Source organism: Protobothrops mucrosquamatus, unplaced genomic scaffold (genome assembly GCF_001527695.2).
Source record: "Protobothrops mucrosquamatus isolate PMUCROS unplaced genomic scaffold, P.Mucros_1.0 scaffold880, whole genome shotgun sequence".
In the NCBI taxonomy this organism is placed as follows: domain Eukaryota; kingdom Metazoa; phylum Chordata; class Lepidosauria; order Squamata; family Viperidae; genus Protobothrops; species Protobothrops mucrosquamatus.
Genome location: NW_015387134.1, coordinates 644238 through 669206, shown reverse-complemented (window position 1 = coordinate 669206; position 24969 = coordinate 644238). Strand labels below are relative to the sequence as shown.

Here is a 24969-nt window from a genome sequence, read left to right as displayed (position 1 = left end):
TCGCGACCCCATTTGGGGTCGATCGACCATTTCACGGGGGTCGCCAAGCAAGGCTGTCCGCCATTTTTTCCCCTTTTCCGGCGGGTGCCTTACCTCCCTTGGGCTGGGCCAGCTGGTGGTCGGCCTGCTCCGTCTCTGCCGCTTGCCAGCTACGCCTCGGCCGGCGCAGGGGGCGGAACCACGCATGCGCGGCGCTCCCAGGTAGGGAAAGTCCTCGACTTATGACCGGTTGGGTAGTCCTCGACTTACGATCGGTTTAGTCCTCGACTTACAACCGGTTTAGTCCTCGACTTACGACCGGTTGGGGGTCGCGGCATTAAAAAGGTTGAGAACCACTGCTCTAACCGAAGCTGATCTTGATTTGCTGTCTTCTGTGTATTCATGAGTTCCTTCAGCTAAACCTGGCCATAAATATTAACAAGCCTTATTACAACAGCCTGGCTTGTGCTGGTAATTTGTGCTGCATTTTGCACATTTACCGCTTGCTTGTCCGTCAAGAAACTCAACCCATTTATTTATTTATATGCCACCCTGATTATTTTTATAAGCAACGCAAGGTGGCGAACATACACAAATGCTTCTCCCTGCTCCTATTTTTCCCCGCGACAACCTTGTGAGGTGGGTTCAGCTGAATGGCTCAAAGCCACCCAGCTAAATCCAATCGGAAGCATATCAGTTCTGACCATTTTTTGCATGCTGCGTGTTCCCACCTTTGCCGCCCATGTGGCATTGATGGAAATGTATACGCAATGCCCTTTTGAGCATCAGACTACACCAGGGGTAGGCAACCTCGGCTCTTTCATGACTGGTGGACTTCAACTCCCAGAATTCCTGAGCCAGCCACGCTGAGGGGAAAGGGAGAGGTTTCCAAGCTGAGCCACGCTGGCTCAGGAATTCTGGGAGTTGAAGTCCACGAATCATGAAGGGGCCATAGTTCCCTCATGCTGGCTCAGGAATTCTGGGAGTTGAATTCCACCAGTCATAAAAGAGCCAAGGTTGCCTACCCCTGGACTACACAAACAATTGTAACTGGTTTGCTATTGGTCTCTTCCTGCTTGACAGCTTTCGCAAGCGGATCGCTGACTGTCGGTGTTGGCCTGTGGAAATTACCAGAGTGCCACTGGTCACATCCACGAAAGTCAAAGCTGGCAAAGGAGACAAGGTAAGGTTCTAGTTCACCACCACCACCATCATCATCATCATTATCATCATCATATTTTAATCCCACCATTTTTTCCTTCTCAAAAAAATATTTCATCAGCTTAAGGCAGCAAAGATACTTAATACTACTCCCTTCTATTTTTCCCATCGCAACAGCCCTGTGAGGTGGGTTGGGCTGAGGGAGAGAGAGACTGGTCCCAAATCACCCAGCTGACTTTCATGGCTAAGGCAAGACTAGGGCTCACCATCTCCTGGTGACTGGCCCAGAGTCACTCAGCTGGCTTTCATCCTAAAGGGAGGCCTAGAATCCACCATCTCTTGTTTCTAGGTCAGCACCTTCACCACTACCCTTAACTGGCTCTCTTTACTTTGTTAGGATTAAACGTAGGTGTGGTTTTACATGTGCTACGTAAATACTATAGAAGAGATTCTGGCTGTGGATGGTCCTTGACTTATGTTCAGTAGCTTGGTGACCATTTGAAGTTATGACCCAGATTCAAAATTCTTTTTTTTTTAAATAATATTTTATTAATTTTCCAAGTTTGCATTTAAGTATTTAAAAAGCAACATGCTGACTGGGTTAATTAGTAGTTCGATAACAAAATCTTTAGTGCAAATCTCAAGTTGCGACATCAGATATTTCTTCTCTTTCCCCCTTAACATTTACGGTCTCGTATTCAAGCTAGTACAGTTCTTATTATATCAACTCAAGTAAAAACATCATGATGACATTTATCAATAAATTTTTTGCCTATACGTATCTTAATTACATTCAATCTTCATAAACAATCCATATCCTGTTATGAATTTTTACCCAATTTTTAGCTTCTCATCAATATTCCAATTTAACCTTTGCTAGGATTAAATCTAGGCGTGGTTTTACATGTGCTACGTAAATACTATAGAAGAGGTTCTGGCTGTAGATGGTCCTTACGGTCAGTAGCTTGGGGACCACTTGAAGTTATGACCCAGGTTCAAAATTCTGATGGTTCCCTTTCCCGTCCTGCAGTCGTGGCACTGCACTTTAGTAATAAGTATGTTTGCTGCCTTGAGCTGATGAAATAACAGCGGTTTGCATCACCCCACAATCAAAGGGCCACATTTCACTGTGGTTTTGCTCAAAACTAATATTTACTTCCGCCGGTTCACTTAACCTAGAGGTCCCCAAACCTCAGACTGCGGCCCACTACTGGGCCTTGAGTGCTGTGCAACTGGGCCGCAGAAGTGGCGGGTGAGCACACACACATCCTCCCTTGGGCAAGCAGCAGGCAAATGCATGTTGCATGTGTGCGCTTGCCCGCCGCTCACACGGAACCATCCCTTCTTCCCCCCACTGGTCCACAAAGCCAAAAAGGTTGGGGAACTCTGGCTTAACCACCATGCCGTTCGTTTCACGACCACTGCAAAAAAGATTGTGAAATGAGTCACGTGAGCAGACTCCATTACGGTCATAACTCGGCTACCTGTGCTCCATTTGTGCTGCTTGTGGCTATCAGCAGGGAAGATGGTCATTTCAACTGTCCTTGTCTAGGGAGGTGGAACTATTGGTGCAACAGAGGAGGATCCAATTTCCTTTCACGGCGTGGCTTATGTCAGCTTAGTGCCGCTGCTGTATCCTGGAGTGAAGCGGATCCGCGGAGCGTTCCGAGTTTTTCCTTACCATGACAGCGAAGTGTTTGAAAAGGTAACAGCTTCATTTGCGCAGCTTATCAGCCAAGATTCCCTGGCTTTAGATTTTGTTCGAAATGGTTATTGCTGTCTTGCTTCCAGGAAGCTTAGAGCAGACAGCAATCAATCAGAATAGAGCTGGAAGGGACCTTGGAGGTCTTCTAGTCCACCCCCCTGCTCAAGCAGGAAACTCTATACCATTTCAGACAAGTGACTATCCAGTCTCTTCTTAAAAACCTCGGGTGTTGAAGCACCCACAACTTCTGAAGGCAAAGCCATTCCACTGGTTAACTGTCCTCACTGTTAGGAAGTTTCTCCTTAATTCCAGGTTGCTTCTCTCCTTGATTAGCTTCCATCCATTATTTCTTGTCTTGCCTTCTGGTGCTTTGGAAAATAAGTTGACCCCCTCCTCTTTGTGGCAGTCCCTCAAATACTGGAACATTGCTATCATGTCCCCACTAGTCCTTCTTTTCTCTAGACTAGCCAAACCTGTATCTTGCAACCGTTCTTCATATGTTTTAGTCTTCAGGCCTCTAATCATTTTTAAAGGACAAATCAATGTTTAAAACGTCTTTAAAATGAAATATTCTCGACATTAAAAATACTGACACCCTAGCCCAGGGGTAGGCAACCTTGGCTCTTTTATGACTCGTGGACTTCAACTCCCAGAATTCCTGAGCCAGCATGGCTCAGCTTGGAAACCTCTCCGTTTTCCCTCAGCATGGCTGGCTCAGGAATTCTGGGAGTTGAAGTCCACGAGTCATAAAAGAGCCAAGGTTGCCTACCCCTGGCCTAGCCCTATGCCTAGTAGTCTAGTCTAACGAAGAGAAAGATTAGTGGTGGTATGATAGAAGCCTTCCAGGACTTGAGAGACTATCACAGAGAAAAGGAGAGGACTTCCTCCAAAGCATCTGAAGGTAGGATAAGAAATGATGGGTGGAAGATCTTTAAAGTGAGAGGCAACCTAGAACTAAGGAAAAATTTTCTGACATTAAGAATAATTAATCAATGGGACAGCTTGGTGTTGTGGATGCTCCATTGCTGGAGGTTTTCAAGAAGAGATTGGACAGCCATTTGTCCAGGATGGTAGAGGGTCTGCTGCTTGAGGGACCTCCAAGGTCCCTTCCAAATTCTATGTTCTATGTTTATTTCCCTCAGAGAGTGTTTTCCAATAAGACCGGTCTATCTGGGCAAGCTGGTCTACTCCAAATATGGGATGGAGCCTACTGCTTCCACTTTCACCTTTCAGCCCAATCTAGGAGCCTTCACAGACAGTCGCTTCTGCGACAATTTGTATGTTGAATTTAAATGTACCGAAAAAGAATTCCCTCAGAGAGCGTCTCTTGGCGGTATGTAATAAAAGTGTTCCTATTTAAGATTATTTGGGACACGGCCCATCCTCTTCACGACCTGTTTTCCTTGTTCCCTTCTGGGAGGAGGGGGCTTCGTGGTATCTGTAGCAGAACATCCAGATTCAGCCATAGTTTCATTCCATACAGCATTAACCTTGTGAACTCTCAAGCTTCCTCCTTCCGTTATATATTCAAGATGGACAGGGATTAATATTTATATGTTATGTATATGTAGGGGTGTGGGTCTATACATAGGCTGTATATCAGGGGTCTTCAAACTTGGCCCTTTTATGACTTGTGAGCTTCAACTCCCAGAATTCCTCAGCCAGCATGTGGCATTCAACTCCCAGAATTCCTCAGGCAGCATGGTTGGCTGAGGAATTCTGGGAGTTGAAGTCCACAAGTCATAAAAGGGCCAAGTTTGAAGACCCCTGTTGTACTATATAGTATGTTTAGGTGTGTGTCGTGTATGTGTTCACTTTGAGAGCGGGCAACTACATTTCATTTTTGATGTGTGCCGTTGTGCCCACAGTTAAAAAATGACAATAAAGGTTATCTTATCTTATTCTCACTTAGTGCCTCTTTTGTTTCAGACCAAGTGCCTCTTCAGTCTTTTTCGCGACGTGGGCCATCAGGCAGTCCTTAATAAATTTGGTCCCATGGGAATGTACAGTCCGCACACCAAAAGCATCCTTGGGAAGAACATGAAAGATGACAAGCAAAGAGAACTAATGCTGAGGAAGGTGAGAATGGCAAAAAAAAAAAAGTGCAAAGAGATGAAGTCCTCTCCAACAGGGGTCTCCAACCTCGGCAACTGTACAACTTGTGATCCTCCCCCCCCAGAAGTCATACAAAGGAAGCTTTCTGAAATGATATCCTGTAAAAGATTTTTTTTTTTGCTTCCTCTTCAGCCATCCAATATTGTAAAAAAGGACACCTCCGAGATCACAGTAGAGACTGCGGTATCTGTATGCCAGAACTTGGAAGGACAGGTAAAGCTATTGCTTAAAAAGATGTCAGATATACAGGATTTGTAGATACCATCTGGATTCTCAAGTCTGGATCTTGAGTCACATGAAAATTGTGAATGAGTGCTTCTGACTATCTTCAGATTGCATCTCTCTCTCTCCCCCTCTCCCTCCCTCTTTCTCTCCCCCCCTCTCTCTCTCATCCTCTCTCTCTCCCACCTTATCTCTCTCCCTCTCTCTCTCCCTCTCCCTCTTTCTCTCCCCCCCCTCTCATCCCCTCTCTCTCCCCCCCTCTCTCTCTCCCTCTCTCTCTCTCTCTTCTACTGTGTCTTGCTACAAGGGCTTGATGTTAACCTAGCTGTTCTCCATATGTATAGATTTAAATTCCCACAATTGAAACCTAATGTGTTTGGGTTACATTTTGTGGGGATGTGGCTGTGGAAACATCCTAGGAAGTGGGCTATGCTCCTGAAGAAATATCAACCACTTTCTTTTTCCAGCAATATGTAGACTGTGGAAGTTTCATTGTGATAGAGTTTACGCTGGATAGAGCTTTAGTGCCCAAGCGTCTGCCAGAGGAACTTGCTAGCCGGTGAGTTTTATATAGATAGATAGATAGATATAAGTGGGCTTGGGTGAAAGTCTTTGACACTCTCATGATAGTGAGAAGAATTAATCAGTGGCAGAGCTTGCCTCCCAGAGCTGTTGGTACTCCATCGCTGGAGGTTGTCAAGAAAAGGTTGGACAACCATTTGTCCAGGATGGTTTAAGGACCTTAGGCCTAGGGTTGGACTAGAAGATCTCCAAGGTCCCATCCAGCCCTACGATTCTTTGCATCTTCGGTAGGGCTGCTCATTCTTTGTCAGTGGGAGGCATTACCCTTACTTATCCCATTCATCCTGCATATTGGGCCAGATCAGTCATTACAAAGATTGAGTGTCTTATTGAATTCTGATCTCATTGTGAGCCCAGTAGGACAGGTTGGTCACCCAATAACACATTGTATCAAGGCTGATTTCAGTACCCTGGAGAGCATCATTTGCTCCTACAAAGTCTACAACTCAGCTGAGTTTGTTGTTGTTGTTGTTAGTTGCGAAGTCGTGTCCGACCCATCGCGACCCCGTGGACAACGTTCCTCCAGGCCTTCCTGTCCTCTGCCATCTTCTGGAGTCCCTTTAAGCTCACGCCTCCTGCTTCAGTGACTCCATCCAGCCACCTCCTTCTCTGTCGTCCCCGTCTTCTCTTGCCCTCCATCTTTCCCAGCATGAGGCTCTTCTCCAGTGAGTCCTTCCTTCGCATTAGGTGGCCAAAGTACTTGAGTTTCAACTTCAGGATCTGGCCTTCTAAAGAGCAGTCGGGGTTGATCTCCTCTAGGACTGACCGGTTGGATCGCCTTGCAGTCCAGGGGACTCGCAGGAGTCTTCTCCAGCACCAGAGTTCAAAGGCCTCTTAGTCCTCTACAAAAATTTATGTGGGGAGACCTTATCCCCAATTCTCCCAAAGGTGCTTTTTTCAAAAGGCAACTGAACTTACTTTTCTTTGAAGACGTTTCGCTTCTCATCCAAGAAGCTGCTTCTTCTGAACTGAAGAAGCTTCTTCTATGAGAGACGAAATGTCTTCAAGGCAAAAAGCAAGAAAGTCCAGTTGCCTCTTGGAAAAAGCACTTTTGGGGCAACCGTGACCTGGATGACTGAGAATCTCCAGGTTGAAACAACTTGCCAACACAATCCTTTGTGTGCTAATTCTGCAGCTGATTGTGGTTAAGCTTAATGGAACTGACTTCAAAATAAACTGTGAATGGGGTGGCAAAATGAATTTGTCAGATGATCAGAACAATCCACCTTTGTCCTGTCTTTCTTCTAACACAATCAGAGTGAAGGAGATGATTCCTCCACACCCACAACTCCCTCGAAGGACTGCAGGAGCCATGAAGGTATGAAACAAGCCTACTCAGTAATTCCACAGACAACTGCAGCCTAAAGAGATTGCTTAGATATGCATAATTTTTCTTATTGTGCATTCCTTAATAGGAAAACTAAGAATATTGCCCCATCCCTAGTGTAGCTTCTGGGATTTCAGTCAGCGTTGTTTACTATGTCTGCTTCTAAGCATATTTTTTAAACCTTAGGGGCTAGAAACTTCTTAATTTAAAAACAATAATAACAGCTGAGATTCTCTGGCAGGCAGCTCTAACGTCATATTAAGGAGACACTTCATTTTCATATGAAATCACTTTCTTTTTTTTTAATCCGTGTTCTTGACCGCTTTAAGAGATGTGGACTTCAACTCCCAGAATTCCCCAGTCAGCGTGCCAATCACTGGTTTTGATCAGTACCTTAAACTGAGATTGCAAATTCCTCGCCCAGATTTTATTCTCGGACAGATAAGTGTGAAAGTGAGACTGAAGAAGTCACCCAACAAATCAGGCTAATGTGACAACATGGATATATAATACTTTAAAGACGTTTTTCCACACGTTTGCCAGCAGTGTATACCACCTTCTTGTGGAGGAATTCTTTCTGACAACAAACACCACTTGAGTTCACTCAAAAGGTTTTCCCGACTTCTTTAGGCCGTAGAAGATTACCACACGCAGATCACCAGTATTGCTGCATCGATCCTAGATGAGTATCACGAACTCTTTGGAAGGCAGGTGGTTGAAGGGCTTGTCGTTGATTCTCAGACCCTGGAAGACCAGAAATGTCAACTCAACTACGAGCTAAACACCTCAGGGAAATATTTTGCCTTTAAGGAGCAACTCAAGGTATTTTGTCACGACGCCGGTCTCTCTTTGTAGAAATGATGTTCTATTAATGTGGAGTAATACGTTGAAATGTCACATTTCCTCGTCATCTGAGTCTTCTTTTAGCATTTCAGAAGCCCCCCCCCCCGTCAGCTGCCACCTTATGCTTGCTTGTGCTTCGCTACCACGCATTGACTATCTGCCATGAACTCTGGGGAGGGGAATGCCTGGGGCAGGAGTAGGCAACCTTGGCTCTTTTATGACTCGTGGACTTCAACTATGAAGCTATGCTGGCTCAGGAATTCTGGGAGTTGAAGTCCATGAGTCATAAAAGAGCCACGGTTGCCTACCCCTGGCCTGGGGGAAAGCAAAAGTAACCGCTGTATCTCCCTGAGACCCTGCTTCAAGGCCAACCGGCTGGGAAAGGAAAGCAGCTGCATACCATCCAATGCCTGAAGTAACCGTTCTGAAATCGTCTTGCTTGAACTTGATTGGTCATGGGGAGGCCAGTGATGGGAGACAGTTAAGGGAGGGAAAAGTTGAAAATAGGGATTTTGGCCCGTGATTCTGGCTTTGCAAACCCTGCAATACACTTGACTTCTAATCAAATTATATCTTTCTCAACAAATGGAGCCAAGGATCGTTTCTGTTTAGAGGTTTAAGTGATAGCAAGTCTGACAACCCCTTTTTTAAATCTGTAGTGACCCATCAGGCAAATGGAATCTAGCATCTCATAAATTTGTTGCTCCCTTCCTTCCGAATGTGCGGTGTCCTTGTGACAGAGTCTTTCTCTTCCTTATAGCACGCAGTTGTTAAAATTGTGCGGGAGAAGTACTTGAAGACCACTGCCTTTGAAACTCTGGACCAACTCCAGGCTTTCCTCAGTGAGTTGTACGTCTACTTGATGGATCAGATGCACGTTGCGCTGAATCAGGTGAGCTTTGGAAGAGCAAGCCCTGCTTTCATCGTGGAGGCTGTTGGGTGATCTATGCCAGGCAAACCAAAGGAAGAGTCATCAGGGCAGGCTGGATCAATCCGGCTTTGGGCTTGCCACAGAGCGGTTGTGTGTCTCACGCTCTGAGGGTGAAAGTTCAAGAAGAGAGCTGGTCATTTGCATTCTTTTAGAAAGCCATTGAGGCCACTTGTGGGTTTATCTATGTCCTCCGGGTCACCTGAATAGGGTCGCCCATTTGCACTACTCAGGCATCCCTGAGGACACAGACAAACCTCCAGGTGGCCTCAACAACTCTCTAAAACAGTGTTTCTCAACCTTGACCACTTGAAGATGTATGGACTTCAACTCCCAGAATTCCACAGCCACCCATGCTGGCTATGGAATTCTGGGAGCTGAAGTCCACACATCGTCAAGAGGCCAAGGCTGAGAAACACTGCTCTAAAAGAAGGCAAATGACCAGCTGTATATAAATCTTTCCATTCTCCACCATCCAGTCAGAGCTGAAGAAGCTTCTCAGATGAGAAGTGAAACGTCTTCAAAGAAAAAACAAGAAAGTCCAGTTGCCTCTTGAAAAAGCACCTTTGGGACAACCATGACCTGGATGACAGAGAATCTCCATAGATTCTATTTGAATTGTTGTTGTTGTTAGTTGCGAAGTCATGTCCGACCCATCTCAACCCCACAGGCAGCGTTCCTCCAGGCCTTCCTGTCCTCTACCATCTTCTGGAGTCCATTGAAGCTCACGCCTCCTGCTTCAGGGACTCCATCCAGCCACCTCCTTCTCTGTCGTCCCCTTCTTCTCTTGCCCTCCATCTTTCCCAGCATTAGGCTCTTCTCCAGTGAGTCCTTCCTTCTCATTAGGTAGCCAAAGTACTTGAGTGTCAACTTCAGGATCTGGCCTTCTAAGGAGCAGTCAGGGTTGATCTCCTCTAGGACTGACCAGTTTGATGGCCTTGCAGTATTTGAATACATATTGCCAAATGCTGAACCAGCCTCCTTTAACTGAACCAGCCTGAATGCCCTGTTCATTATTTCCCTGCACTGACCAGGTACTGTCCCTCCAGACGCCAAGTCCTCCTCCTCCCGTATATACCACCTTGGAGCAGCTCCAGCTCTTTGCTCGAGAGGCCCAGGTCAACGGTGACTACGGTTTGGCATCAACTTACTATCAGGAGGTAAGGAAACAACTGTGAAAACAACACGTTTTCCCGATAAAGAAGAATATATCTAAATCAGGGTTGAAATGAGGGGGTCGTTGATGCTCTGGGAACTTGGTGGTTTTCTTGCAGACGTTCCATGACCCACCCTAGGTAACACCATCAGTGCTAGAAGGGAGGGGTTGGTGGAGAGGAGAAGGAGAAGGAGAAGGAGGAAGAGAAGAAACAATGACTGTGAAGTCATTATTCCTCTCTGAGCTTGGTGGTTTTCTCGCAGACGTTTCATGACCCACCCTAGGTAACATCATCAGTGCTAGAAGGGTTGGTGGAGAGGAGGAGGAGGAAGAGAAGAAAGAATGACTGTGAAGTCATTATTCTCCCTGAGCTTGGTGGTTTTCTTGCAGACGTTCCATGACCCACCCTAGGTAACATCATCAGTGCTAGAAGGGAGTGGGGTTGGTGGAGAGGAGGAAGAGAAGAAACAATGACTGTGAAGTCATTATTCCTCTCTGAGCTTGGTGGTTTTCTTGCAGACGTTTCATGACCTACACTAGGTAACATCACCAGTACTAGCATTGGGTAATGAAACATCTGCAAGAAAACCTCCACGCTCACAGAGCATCAAGGGTGCCTCAAAGAGCTTTCCATTTTCTAAGAATTAGAAGCATTTAGATGCTGTAGTCCAGCGGTAGGCAACCTTGGCTCTTTTATGACTCGTGGACTACAACTCCCAGAATTCCTGAGCCAGCATGGCTGGCTCAGGAATTCTGGGAGTTGAAGTCCACGAGTCATAAAAGAGCCAAGGTTGCCTACCCCTGGTGTAGTCGCGTCTCTTTCAGTGGAAGGCTGGCCGGGGAATTCTGGGAGTTGAAGTCTACATATCTTAAAATTGAACACCCTCGGCCTTGGTAGACTCTTATTCAAGAATTCCTGGAAGAAAACTGTACAAGAGAGATGTGAAGGCTCAAATAAAATCGAACCATGATCAACATTTCATTGTATCAGGAAGTTGACATCCTGTTTTTGACCTTCAGATCTTTCCATTCGAAGCTTTGAAACAGAATGCTAATTTACACGAGGGTCCTTCTGTCCCCAGAGGTTATCTCGAAACCCCCAAGATAGCCAGAGCTGGTTGGATTATGGAGCTTTCTGCCTGCTGACTGAAGACAACCTCAAGGCTCAGGAATGTTTTCGTGAAGCTGTCGGCTTGGATGCCAATCACCTGCCCAGGTACCACTCAGTCTGGAACTGTGGTCAGACATTAACTGTGTTAACAGGGCTGGATGCCAATCACCTGCCCAGGTACCACTCAGTCTGGAACTGTGGTCAGACGTTAACTGTGTTAGCAGGGCTGGATGCCAATCACCTGCCCAGATACCACTCAGTCTGGAACTGTGGTCAGACGTTAACTGTGTTAGCAGGGCTGAATGCCACTCACCTGCCCAGGTACCACTCAGTCTGGAACTGTGGTCAGACATTAACTGTGTTAGCAGGGCTGGATGCCACTCACCTGCCCAGGTACCACTCAGTCTGGAACTGTGGTCAGACATTAACTTTGTTAGCAGGGCTGGATGCCAATCACCTGCCCAGGTACCACTCAGTCTGGAACTGTAGTCAGACGTTAACTGTGTTAGCAGGGCTGGATGCCAATCACCTGCCCAGGTACCACTTAGTCTGGAACTGTGGTCAGACATTAACTACGTTAGCAGCAGAGCTCACGCTAACATGCAGGGGAAAAAGATACCTAAATTTTATGCAGGATACGTATGTATGTCCTACACATGTAATGCAGTGTACGTATGTACACTTCAGCAGGCGCTGTGATGTACATTACTGCACATGTGTTGGGCACCCTTTTCAACCCAACACCCTCCAGATGTGTTAGGAGCACAGGGGGTCCTTGACTTTCGACCACAATTGATGCCCCAATTTCTGTTGCTAAGTGAGACAGTTCTTAAGTGAATTTTGCCCCCCATTTTACGACCTCCCTTGCAGTCGTTCAGTTAGTAACATGGTTGTTAAGTAACTGCCTTCCCCATTGATTTTGCTTGTCAGAAAGTTACAAAAGGGGATCACGTGTCCCTCAGACACTGCAACCATCATAACTATGAGTCAGTTGTCAAGCATCTCACCATGGGGATGTTGCAACAGTAAGTGTAAGTGTGAAAAATGGCCATAAGTCACTTTTTTAGTTCCATTGTAACTTGGAACGGTCACTAAATGAACTGTTGTAACTCAAGACCTACCTGTACAGATCCCATTGTCTCATACATCTAGAAGGTATTTCAGGTATATTTCACCAGAAGGTTTGAATCTAGCAGGACTCTTCTTATCTACATCTGTATATTACCAAAATGCATGTGTCTGTAACCTTTAATGGAATGAAATGGTACGTCATAGGGCAAAACATTTTCAACCAAGGTAGCTCAAATGGGCTAATTTATAGAACGCATCTAAAATCCAGGAATCGTGATTCCCACGGACTTTAAATTTGACAACTGCTATAAAACATTTGACGACAGAAACATTATAAAGCACTTTATGACATTACAAAAATGTCATAAAAGGTTTCCCGTGGTCGATTCCTCATGTTTGGCTCTGCTGTTCAGTTCAAAACGGGCTATTTTCAAGGCAGGTATTCAGAGGAATATCTCTCTAAATTTTTAAGAACTTTTCCAGTGAAGGCAATACATTAAAATCTCTGACATTTTTTTTAAAGGAATCTGATAATGAAATAGCTCTGAAACAATGACCCAATGGGTCGCAGATTGTCTAGTCTTCTTAAGTATATCTACGACATAAGTGAGGCTCCTTCCCCAATACATATAAATTGTGAAATGGAATGAGGGCTGATTTTTGAACAGATTGGATATTCTTCCTGAATAAAGGTGCTAAACAATCTACTGTGATAGGAAGAAACCCAGGCTCTGAGGTAGAGGATTGTTCTTACAGTGAGGCTCTCCTCAGATTTGTTGTTTGTTGTCTGTTCAGTGTCCTGTTGTGTGGGATCCTGGCTGTGATGCTGCAGAATTATGAGGAGGCTGAAGTCTTTTTTGAGGATGCCACCTGTGTGGAGCCAAGCAGTGTCGTGGCCTGGACCATGTTAGGTATGAATCTGGCTAATTTAACTTGGAAGATTTGGAAATGTTGATTGCCAGAGTGTTGACACCATCACTGCTGGGCACAGCTTTCTGCATAGTCTCTAAGTCAGTGGTTCTCAACCTGTGGGTCGGGACCCCATTTGGGGTCGATCGACCATTTCATGGGGGTCGCCAAGCAAGGCTGTCTGCCATTTTTTTTGTCCGCCATTTTTTCCCTTTTCCAGCGGGTGCCTTACCTCCCTTGGGCTGGGCCAGCTGGTGGTCGGCCTGCTCCGTCTCTGCCGCTTGCCAGCTACACCTCGGCCGGCGCAGGGGGCAGAACCACGCATGCGCGGCGCTCCCGGGCAGGGAAAGTCGACTTACGACCAATTGGGTAGACCTCGACTTACGACCAGTTTAGTCCTCGACTTACGACCAGTTTAGTCCTTGACTTACGACCGGTTTAGTCCTCGACTTACAACCGGTTGGGGTTGTGGCATTAAAAAGGTTGAGAACCACTGCTCTAAGTAGTCTGACAGAGCCAGGCTACGTACGGAACCGGCTTTGCCCCATCGCACCAGCTCATCCCACTAGTCCAGGGAGGGAAGGCATGCAACAGACCCCAGCAGTCAAAGAATTCCGACTGGTGGGGTCAAAGAAGGGGGCCTTCTCTGCCACAACACCCCTGCATTGTGAAAAATCTTGGCCTCGGAGGTGTGGAAGTCTCTTGGCCTTCTGCAAAGGGGTCAAAACCTGATTGTGTAGCCTTGTGTGGGGAGACACAGGGGCCCACACAGCCATGGGCCTGATTGGCCCCATGAGAATCTCTCTGCCTGAATTAACAACTCTTAGTCTCCCCATCTCGGATCCCTCCGTCTTTTTCAATTTTATACTTCTTTTTAACATTTTTTTTAAAAAATCTGACATTTGATTTTTGTTTTAATGTTTTATTGCATGGATTAAATTGTACATCGCCCAGAACCCCTCTCTGAAGGAGATGGGCAGTGAAGACATGTGAAATATAAAGTGTGAAATATAAATAATGTATAAATGCTTCCTTCGACATCAGCAGTAATTATTTCCTGAGGGAAATCTCTTTTTTTTTTTTCCCCTTTCCCTACCTTTCCTTTAGGACTCTTCTATGATATCCAGGAAAACTATATTCGGGTCGAGATGGCCTTCCGTGAGGCTACCAAGCTCCAGAAGGCCCACCTGCCCAAAGAGAAACCAAGTCCTCCGAGCATAGAAGAAGTTGGAAAGAAAAGAACGTCACCACGGGCGCAGTCACTGGTTGGCCCAGAGGAGTCTGGTAAGTTGATGATGCCCATCAGGACAACAAGCCACAAACTCCACCCTGTTCTTCAAGGTCATTGAAAGCATTACAGGAAAAAGGATCGTTGGCCAAGACGTTTGAAGGAGAGCCTATTTTGAGATGCTTCTCTCAATGTTTTCTGGGTCAGAGGTCTTTACAACCTGTGGGCTTCAGTTCCCAGAATTCCTCAGCCAGCCGTGCCAAATTCTGAGGGTCAAAGTCCACAAGTCGTAAAGTTGCCAAGGTTGGAGAACCCTGGTCTTGGTGGACCTCCATTGTGACATTAGGTCTACAAGGGAAAACCCAGCTAAAGTTAATCTTCTTTTTTGGGCCTGTTCCTCATGTTCCACTTCCCCATTTTGCATCGCTAGCTGAATGTACTGTAATGTTTATTATGTTTAGATATAAAACATTTTGTGTTTGAACCATTTCCACTGGAGGAGTTCCTACTTCGAGTGCAGAATGTTGGTTCTGAAGGCGAAAGGCTGAGTCTGCCTTTCTATTTTGACCTTGAGAGCCAAAGAGCTGTTTTCACATTCAAGTTGGGGCACTTTTGCTTCAAACCCAGACCTTCAGATTAGGGCAGCAGCTGAGATTCAAAGTCTTTTGCACAGCCTGATTGCAGATTTGTAAAATGAGTGAGATTTGATTTTTTTTTTTTTTTTTTTTTTGAGGTGGGACCAAAATATACCCAGGCCCTTTCTCTGTCTTGTAAATGTTTCAGTTCTTGCTCGGCTGCAAGTTTCTGGGTCACAGCATCAGAGGAATTCAGTTATACCTGCCAATGTAGCCAGATGCCATCCTTTCACCTTTATCCTGGCAGTTTTGACCGCTGCAGCCTTTCCATTGTTTCCATGGCAACTTCTCTGCATTGAGAACTGCAGTGCCTTAAATCCAGCTTAAATTTGGCATTGACGGTGTAAGGTGATGGAACCGGGAGACACGGTTTTGAAATTAGCCTCTGTGTTACCCTCCCTGGGAATAGCGATAGCAATTACGCTAGACTTACAAACTGCTCCGTAATACTTTACAACACTCTCTAAAGTGGTTTTACAATGTCCGCATATTGCCCTCCGGCAATCTGGGTCTTTGTTTTGCTTCCCTTGGAAGGATGCAAGGCTGAGTCCCCCTTGAGCAGGGCTTTTCAACCAGTGGTACGGGTACCACCTGTGGTACATTGGCACCTGGCAGGTGGTACGCAACCATCCTAGAAAAGTGGTAGCGGGAGAGGGGAATGAGCTGAACCGGTGGCAGCACCGCACAAGCCTGAGCGAGAGACGGCTGGAGCTGCAGGGCTGTCAGGGCTCAGCGGAAGCGCCAGGATCAGTGCCACTTTCCAGCTGATTGGCACTTCGGGGCTGTCAGGGCTCAGTGGAAGCACCAGGATCAGTGCCAGGATCAGCACCAGGCTCCAGCTGGAGCTCGGCGCTGATCCTGGTGCTTCTGCTGAGCCCTGAAGAAGCCCCAATCAGCTGGAAAGCAGCACTGATCCTGGTGCCTCTACTGAGCCCAGAAGAAGTGCCAATCAGCTGGAATGTTGTAGCATCTCCAGAGTCTTGTGATTTACATTCAGATGCTTGGCAACTGATTCATATTTATGATGGTCACAGTGTCCCAGGGTCATGTGAAGTGACCAAAACCTGCTGCAACCACCCAGCAGACGGGGGGAATAAAAACCAAACACCCCCCCACCCCACCCCCGCTGCCAATCCTCAACAGAAATGCTCACAACAATGGAAACCTCGGACAGGAGGAAGAGCGCCACCGGGTGGGCAGGCAGGTGTCTTGCTCGGCTGTGGCTTGGGGGGCACTTTTTTCAGTGCCATTGTAACTTCGAACAGTCACTGTTGTAAGTCGAGGATTTCCTGTACTTTATCACTTTTTCCCTTCTTTTTTTTTTTTTTGTCATCAAGTTTTTGACCCCTTGCTAGGCGACTGGTGGTCCTCGGATGTTGCCATATCCTAAAAATGGTACAGTGGGTGAAAAGGTTGAAAAGCCCTGCCCTTGAGTTCCCATCAGGATCAAATTCCAGAGGGTGGGCAGAGTTAGCCTGCAGTACTGCACTCTAACCACTGTGCTCCCAGGGCATCTCAGACCCATTATCCTGGGCCCAGGAAAAAACAATCTGGAAAAACGAAGAGAATTATAGAATTATAGGACTGGAAGGGACCCTCACCCCATACTCAAGGCAGAAGACATTATACTATCCCGGACAAATGGTTGTCCAGCTTATGTTTGAAAACCTCCAGCGATGAAGCACCCACAATTCCAGGAGGCAAACTGTTCCGTTGATTAATTTCTCACTATCAAAGAAATTTCTCCTTGGGAATTGGCTGACGGTGAGAGTCAGCGAAGAGGGTCCTACCAGAAGACTGACATTGTTCCCATGGATCCCCTGGCCAACAGGCTGCGCACCCCCTAAATTAACTCAGGAAGTTAATTAAGCTCCTGACCAGTGCTAGACAAGGTGTAGGCTTGTCAACCGGAAGGTTGGCCGTTCGAGACCTGAGCAATGCACGACGGCTTGAGCTCCCGTTCCTTACCTCATCTCCCGCCCGCCTAGCAGTTCGAAAGCATGCAAATGCAAGCAGATAAATAGGTACCACTTTGGTGGGAAAGTAACGACATTCCGTGCGCCTGGCGTACAGCCATGCCAGCCACATGACCACGGAAGCGTCTTCGGGCAACAGTGGCTCCCCTGCCTAGGAAACAGAGATGAACACCATCCCCTAGAGCAGGGGTAGACAACCTTGGCTCTTTTATGGCTCGTGGACTTCAACTCCCAGAATTCCTGAGCCAGCCATGCTGAGGGGAAAGGGAGAGGTTTCCAAGCTGAGCCATGCTGGCTCAGGAATTCTGGGAGTTGAAGTCCACGAGTCATAAAAGAGCCAAGGTTGCCTACCCCTGCCATAGAGTTGGACATGACTGGAAAGGGGAAACCTTAGTTTTAGATTTTAGTTAAATGGAGACTTTCCGCAGAACCGCTATCCAGTTGCTAGTCAAATTAGGCTGGCTTTTGTGTTCTCATACGGGTTGGCTTCCTTTTTTATCTCCAGAAGAATCTCCAGAATCCGCAGCGAAAATCCAAGCAGAATCTTCGGAACCAGCCGGCTCGCTTCGTGCAACAGAAGAGGATACCGTACATAAACCGTTCAAGAGATTGTCCGTTACACCCAGCAAATTTAGGCTGAGCACTCAGAGAGGTAGGCAACCTTAGGCGATAGCAATAGCACTTAGATGTATATACCGCTTCATAGTGCTTTACAGCCCTCTCTAAGCGGTTTACAGGGTCAGCCTATTGTCCCCCCAACAATCTGGCTCCTCATTTTACCGGAAGGATGAAAGGCTGAGTCAACCTTGAGCCAGTCAGGATCGAACTCCTGTCAGTGAGCAGTGAACTAGCCTGCAATACTGTATTCTAACTGCTGCGCCAGCACAGTTCATGCTAGCTACAGAGAGCTCCTTATCTTTCTGAGGGCCTCTCACCAAAGCACCAAAGGTGCTTTTCCAGAAGGCAACTGAATTTTCTTGGACTTTTTCAGCTTTTTGGATGAGAAGCGAAACATTTTCAAGGAAAAAGCACCCAAGAAAGTCCTGTTGCTTTTGGAAAAACATCTTTGGGACAACCATGACCTGGATGATTGAGAATCTCCACAGACTCCTCTCCTTTCATCTTTCATTCGGGTTCCACCGCTGTCCCTCCCTCTCAACTCAGTAGCATCCAGCCACGCAAGGAGTTGTGTTCCATGTTGAAATTCAAGGTGGGAACATATCGCTAAATCATTCTCAAAGCATTAGCTGCGGTTGGGTGGGCACAGATTGGCAATAGCAGCCTTGTGTTGTTGGGCTGCAACTCCTACTCCTTTGGGTCTTCCATTGCCACATCACATACACACATACCCTCACACACACACGCACACACACACACAAGGCCCAGATCTTCCAATACAGTGCTGCAAACGGTGTTTGTCATTCTGATGAAAGTGGGTCGAGCTTGCTGCTGCACAAGTTGAGATCCAGCTGGAAACTCGCTACAAGGCTGCAAAACAAGGTTGCAGAACTGAAATTCTATTAACCAAGCACTGGGAAACAAAGAAAAATGGTTGATTCTCTGCTTCAAAATAAGATGAGATGAGATAAGATATACGAGATAAGATAGATGAGAGATATATACACACACATACACATGCATGCACATACATATGCATATGCTATACACACAAACACATATACATACATACATATATGCGCTAATTTTTTTTGGATTGCTAACAGAGTTAAAGGGGGACTGGGATAGCTATTTCAAGCTAGTTAGCTCTCATCAGCCAGCCATACCCTGGGCTGCTTGCATGTTAGGCAGCTGTGTTGACCACCATTTAGAATACAAAAAATAGTCTTCAGAGTTCATAAGGTTAATACTATATGGTATAAAGCCATTACAGAATCTTGTTGTTCTTCTTTGGATACCACAAAGCCTCCTCCCAGAAGGTAACAAAGAAAACCGGTCATGGAGAAGATATGTAGCGTCCCAAGCAATACCGCAGACCCTGATCAAGCATCGCTTATATGCCATGTCCTGGATAAAAGGAGGTGATCATCCAATAGTCTTTTCTGCTGTCCTCACCACTCTCTGCACAGCCTTCCTGTCCAAAACAGTAATGCCTCCAAACCGCACGGTAATACGATACGACAGGATGCTTTCAATCATCCCTCTAGAGAAAGTGGTAAGGACAGTGATAGGAAGATGTGCTCTTCTCATACGATGCAGAAAATGCAGGCGCTGATGTGCCTGCTTCCCCAGTGTCTCGCTAGCCTGACCAAGCTAACCTGCTGTTTAGATGTTTCCCTCGAATTCCTGGCTCTCTGGTTTCATTTCAGAAATGCCCAAGCCTGCTGCAGTTTCATTTGAATCAGCTATTGTCCCCCAGCAAACCACCTCTATTTTCATGGAAACAATAAAATTCCTCTTGGAAGTCAGTGCTCTTCAGGTGAGTGCGGGGTCAACCGAGGCTAGAGGCGGCCGTGAAAATGTTTAGGCACATTGAGTTTGGCGTTACCAAGAGCGCCTCCAGCCATTGGTGTCACAGCCAACCATCCCTCTTTCTGCTCCAGCCACGGAAGCAGAAAGGGCAAGGTTGCACAAATTTGTTTTCTGATGGCTTTTGTGAAGGGGGTGTGATTGAGAGAGGCTGACGTAGTGAGCAGGAATGTTTTTATTATTTTATTTAATTTAACTTATTCATTATTAAATCATTGATTATTTTATTATTCAGATTTATTATTCAAGGTAGCCCTGGACTTAACGACCACAACTGAGCCCAAAATTTCTGTTGCTGAGGGAAACAGTTGTTAAGTGAGTTTTGCCCCATTCTATGACCTTTCTTGCCACAGTTGTTAAGTGAATCCCTGCAGCTGTTAAGTTAGTAATACAGTTGTTAAATGAATCTGGCTTCCCTATTGACTTTGTTTGTCGGAAGGTCACAAAAGGGGTAATCGCATGACCTCGGGACACTGCGACCGTCATAAATATGAGCCAGCTGCCAAGCGTCTGAATTTTGATCACGTGACCAGGAGGCTGCTGCAGTGGTTGTAAATGTGAAAAATAGTCATAAGTCACTTTTTCCCATGCCATTATAACTTTGTTCACTAAATGAACTGTTGTAAGTCGAGGACTGCGGTGATCTTTCCAAATTACATCACTGATTGTCATTACTTACAATGCCTTGGTAAGGCCACACTTGGAATACTGCATCCAGTTTTGGCCACCACGATGTAAAAAAGATGCTGAGACTCTAGAAAGAGTACAAAGATGATTACAGGACTGGACGCTAAAACATATAAGGAACAATTGCTGGAATTGGGTATGTCCAGTTTAATGAAGAGAAGGATGAGGGGGGACAGGATAGCCGTGTTCCAGTATCTCAGGGGCTGCCCCAAAGAAGAGGGAGTCAAGCTATTCTCCAAAGTGCCTGAAGGCAGGACAAGAAGCAACGGATGGAAACTAACCAAAGAGAGAAGCAACCTAGAACTACAGAGAAATTTCCTGACAGTGAGAACAATTAACCAGTGGAACAACCTGCCTCCAGAAGCGGTGAATGCTCCAACACTGGAAGTTTTTAAGAAGAGACTGGACAGCCATTTGTCCAAAATGGTATAGGCTTTCCTGCCTGAGCAGGGGGTTGGACTACATGACCTCCAAGGTCCCTTCCAACTTTATTATTATTATTATTATTGTTGTTGTTGTTGTTGTTGTTGTTATTATTATTATTATTATTACTTCTCGAATCTTCGCCCTTTCCCTTTCTCTCAGCTTAATCATAGTTATTTCCCTTTTATCTCCAAAAGCCTTTCTGCAGCAATGAAACGGGGTAGGACTGAGCACTTGCTGTGCAGCCAGAAAAAGCTGCCACCGCGCTGATAAATTGTGCTGAGTCTCTCCGTTGTCTTCTTCGCTCCGTCGCTGGGCCCAGCAAATCACCAGCTGGAGTTAAAGCAGAGCGAAGGCATCATGGGGACAGGCAGCGGATTCCTCAAGCTGTTTTATGACTCTAATGAAAAAAGAATAGTGCATCCAGCTTTGCTCACCACGACACAAAAAAGATGTTGAGACCTTGGAAAAAGTGCAGAGAAGAGCAACTAAGATGATTAAAGACCTGGAGACTAAAACATACGAAGGACGGTTACAGGATTTGGGTTTGGCTAGTCTAGAGGAAAGAAGGACTAGGGGGAACACGATAGCAGTATTCCAGTATTTGAGGGGCTGCCACAAAGAAGAGGGGAATCAACTTATTTTGCAAAGGATGTGTAGTGTCCTTCTGTTCTCCACCATCCAGTCAGAGCTAAAGAAGCTTCTTTGCCCAGTCCTTGCTTTTTTACATGGTAATGAGGCATAATAAGTTTGCAAATTACTAAAGTTTCAAATCTTTGCCCAGTCCTTGCCTTTAACAGGCAAGCTCTTATCAGATTCTGCATTTGTGATGGAGAACTCGCTTTTTTTTTTTAGTTCAAACAACTAGAAACGTTAATCAAAGAAACTCCCAGTTACTGAACATATTTCATCAATAGGGCAAGAGGAAGCTCTAAAGAGACTCCCAGGAGTAGCTACAAGAAGACTTGGAGTAGCAAGGTGGGACAGTCTGGGATTACAATGGTCCCGCATCAAAGATAATAATAATGATAAAGTTGGAAGGGACCTTGGAGGTCATCAAGTCCAACCCCCTGCTCAGGCAGGAAACCCTATACCATTTCGGACAAATGGCTGTCCAGTCTCTTCTTAAAAACTTCCAGTGTTGGAGCATTTACCACTTCTGGAGGCAGGTTGTTCCACTGGTTAATTGTTCTGTCAGGAAGTTTCTCCTTAGTTCTAGGTTGCTTCTCTCCTTGATCAGTTTCCATCCATTGCTTCTTGTCCTGCTTTCAGGCGCTTTGGAAAATAGCTTGACTTCCTCTTCTTTGGGGCAGCCCCTGAGATATTGGAACGCTGCTATCATGTCCCCCCTCGTCCTTCTCTTCATTAAATCAGACATCCCCAATTCCAGCAACCGTTCCTTATATGGTTTAGCCTCCAGACCCCTAATCATCTTTGTTGCTCTTCTCTGTACTCTTTCTAGAGTCTCAACATCTTTTTTACATCGTGGTGACCAAAACTGGATGCAGTATTCCAAGTGTGGCCTTACCAAGGCATTGTAAAGTGGTATTAACACTTCACGTGATCTTGATTCTATCCCTCTGTTAATGCAGCCTAGCACTGTGTTGGCCTTTTTGGCAGNGAGGTCCCTCTCACAGTTACTACTATTGAGCAAGGTACCCCCTATACTATACTAGATGCAACCAAGGGTTGACGTTCTCCTTCCAGTTTGTTCACAGGGCCCTGGCACATGAATTGATCTCTCCACAAGGAGGCCCCAGCTGTGAATATTACTTGGTGCTGGCCCAGACCTACATGCTCAAGAAAGAATACGACCAGTCAGAAGAGAGCTTGGAAATGGCTATGCAGATTGATTACCTGGTGGGTACCTCTCCTTAGCACTTTGGGGGTTTTCCAGGTACCCAAGATTGATTGATAGATAGATTGATTAGATTTGTATGCCACCCATCTACCAAACAGAACACGTCAGCTCAAGGATGCCATATATTTTATTCTTTCCTGTCGTTTGCAATTTCATTTGCAAACTCTTCCGTTTGCAATTTTTTTCCCTACTCTCCACCCAAGGTGTATTTATTTGCATTTATTTGAACATATGCTGGCATCACCCACCCGCCCACCCACTCTGGTGTGATATTTGCCCCAGTGGCAAAAACAGCCATCTGCAGAACTACTAGGAACTTCTGCTTAACCACCCCCCCCCCCCCAGTTTTGAACAAAGTTGTGAGGGAAACGATTGGGAGGCTGCCTGCCAGAAACTCACTAGAGCTTGTCAACTTTAAGATACGTGGACTTCAATTCCCAGAATTCCCCAGCCAGCCAGCCATTCTGGAAGTTGAAGTCCACGCATCTTCAAGTTGGCAAGCTTGAGAAACGCTGCACGAGAGATAGCTGGTTCTGCTGACATCATTGTAGCCTTCCTGAGCAGAATTGCTATGAAACTAAGAAGTTTAGGCTTCCCCACTCCAGCTTGAAATCACTACTCATGTTAGTCTCCCTAGATAACTATGGAGATTCTCACCCAGGTCACGGTTGTCCCAAAGGTGCTTTTTCCAAAAGGCAACTGGACTTGGTTTTTCCTTGAAGACATTTCGCTTCTCACCCAGGAAACTTCTTCAGTTTCAAGGAAACGTTCCAACTCCCAGTGGCAGATTGACCAGCTTTATTCTAGATCAGGGGTAGGCAACCTTGGCTCTTTTATGACTCGTGGACTTCAACTCCCAGAATTCCTGAGTCAGCCATGCTGAGGGGAAAGGGAGAGGTTTCCAAGCTGAGCCATGCTGGCTCAGGAATTCTGGGAGTTGAAGTCCACGAGTCATAAAAGAGCCAAGATTGAAGACCCCTGGTTTAAATATTTAAATATTTTTTCCTCACGGTCACGTGATCAAAATTCAGGCATTTGGGCAGGGGTAGGCAACCTTGTATGACTCGTGGACTTCAACTCCCAGAATTCCTGAGCCAGCCATGCTGAGGGAAAGGGAGAGGTTTCCAAGCTGAGCCATGCTGGCTCAGGAATTCTGGGAGTTGAAGTCCACGAGTCATAAAAGAGCCAAGATTGAAGACCCCTGGTTTAAATATTTAAATATTTTTTCCTCACGGTCACGTGATCAAAATTCAGGCATTTGGGCAGGGGTAGGCAACCTTGGCTCTTTTATGACTCGTGGACTTCAACTCCCAGAATTCCTGAGCCGGCCACGCTGAGGGGAAAGGGAGAGGTTTCCAAGCTGAGCCATGCTGGCTGAGGAATTCTGGGAGTTGAAGTCCACGAGTCATAAAAGAGCCAAGTTTGCCTACCCCTGTTCTAGATCATCTTCCCTTCTAGTGGGCTAAAATGCAATAATTATTCCTGTCTCTTGGGTAGAACACTCCTTTGTAAACATCTTAATAATTTCAGAATTTCCCACTCACCAGCTCCATTACCTACTTAGGTTTTAAGGGGGGGGTATTGATTTAACCAGGGTGATATAAGGTCTCCTGCCTTGACCAGACAGTTGGACTAGATGATCTCCAAGGTCTCTTCCAGCCCTATGATTCTCTGATTCATCGCCAGCCTCCCCAGGTCATGCTTAGCCCCTCCATTTCTCTGCTCCCTCTCTAGAATCCAGAGGTTTGGGCTCAAAAAGGCCACCTCTTCTACTTGACCGGGAATTTCAGCGACGCAAAGTCCTGCTACGAACGCACAATCAGCTTTGTGACGGACGCGAAGGATATGCATACGGTGTATCTGCGATTGGGATCCATCTATCTGGAAGGCAAGGAGGTGAGAAGGTAGAAATGGGACCAACAAGATCCTGGTGGATTCATTGTCTTGCGATGATTGCCCCATGGAACTTTGATGGGCAGGAAGGTGGTCTCGGTTTGACCCCCAGGATCCAAATGACCCCCAATCCAGTGTTATTGGGAAGAGCCGTTAAGACCTGGTTCCAACGGAAGAGAACATTTGTAGCTCAGGGTTGAGCTGTAGGGTCCTTGGTCCTTGGAACTTGTTTTCTGGCGGACATTTCATTACCCAACTAAAGAACATGGTCAGTGCTAGAAGGGAGAGGGATTTGCCTTCTGTTTATATGTAGATGCCAGAACAAGAGATTATTTGTACCTCGGGCTGAACTATGGAGTCCTTGGTGCTCTCTGAGCTTGACTGTTTTCTTGCAGACATTTCAATACCCAACTAGGTAACATCATCAGTGCTAGAAGGGAGTGGGGTTTGTAGAGAGGAGGAGGGGGAGCAGAAGGAGGGGAAGGGGAGGAGGAGGAGGAGGACTGTGGGGTCCTTGGTGCTTTCTGAGCTTGGTTGTTTTCTTGCAGACATTTCATTACCCAACTAGGTAACATCATCAGTGCTAGAAGGGAGTGGGGTTTGTAAAGAGGAGGAGGGGGAGCAGAAGGAGGGGAAGGGGAGGGGAAGGGGAGGAGGAGGAGGAGGAGGA

The 24969-nt window shown here is 46.2% G+C and overlaps 1 protein-coding gene across 1 annotated transcript in view; it reads left to right on the top strand.

Moving 5' to 3' along the window:
• The window catches only part of CFAP70 (cilia and flagella associated protein 70), a 37407-nt gene that overhangs the window by 8137 nt on the left and 4301 nt on the right, over positions 1-24969 (top strand). Inside the window, exons 7-21 of the mRNA XM_029284740.1 lie at positions 2693-2845; positions 4775-4924; positions 5093-5173; positions 5650-5741; positions 7022-7082; positions 7722-7913; positions 8695-8826; positions 9897-10022; positions 11101-11234; positions 12996-13111; positions 14217-14393; positions 17454-17600; positions 19276-19385; positions 22253-22405; positions 24141-24302. Coding sequence (XP_029140573.1) covers positions 2693-2845; positions 4775-4924; positions 5093-5173; positions 5650-5741; positions 7022-7082; positions 7722-7913; positions 8695-8826; positions 9897-10022; positions 11101-11234; positions 12996-13111; positions 14217-14393; positions 17454-17600; positions 19276-19385; positions 22253-22405; positions 24141-24302 — 1986 coding nt within the window. The remainder of the gene's footprint in view (positions 1-2692; positions 2846-4774; positions 4925-5092; positions 5174-5649; positions 5742-7021; positions 7083-7721; positions 7914-8694; positions 8827-9896; positions 10023-11100; positions 11235-12995; positions 13112-14216; positions 14394-17453; positions 17601-19275; positions 19386-22252; positions 22406-24140; positions 24303-24969) is intronic.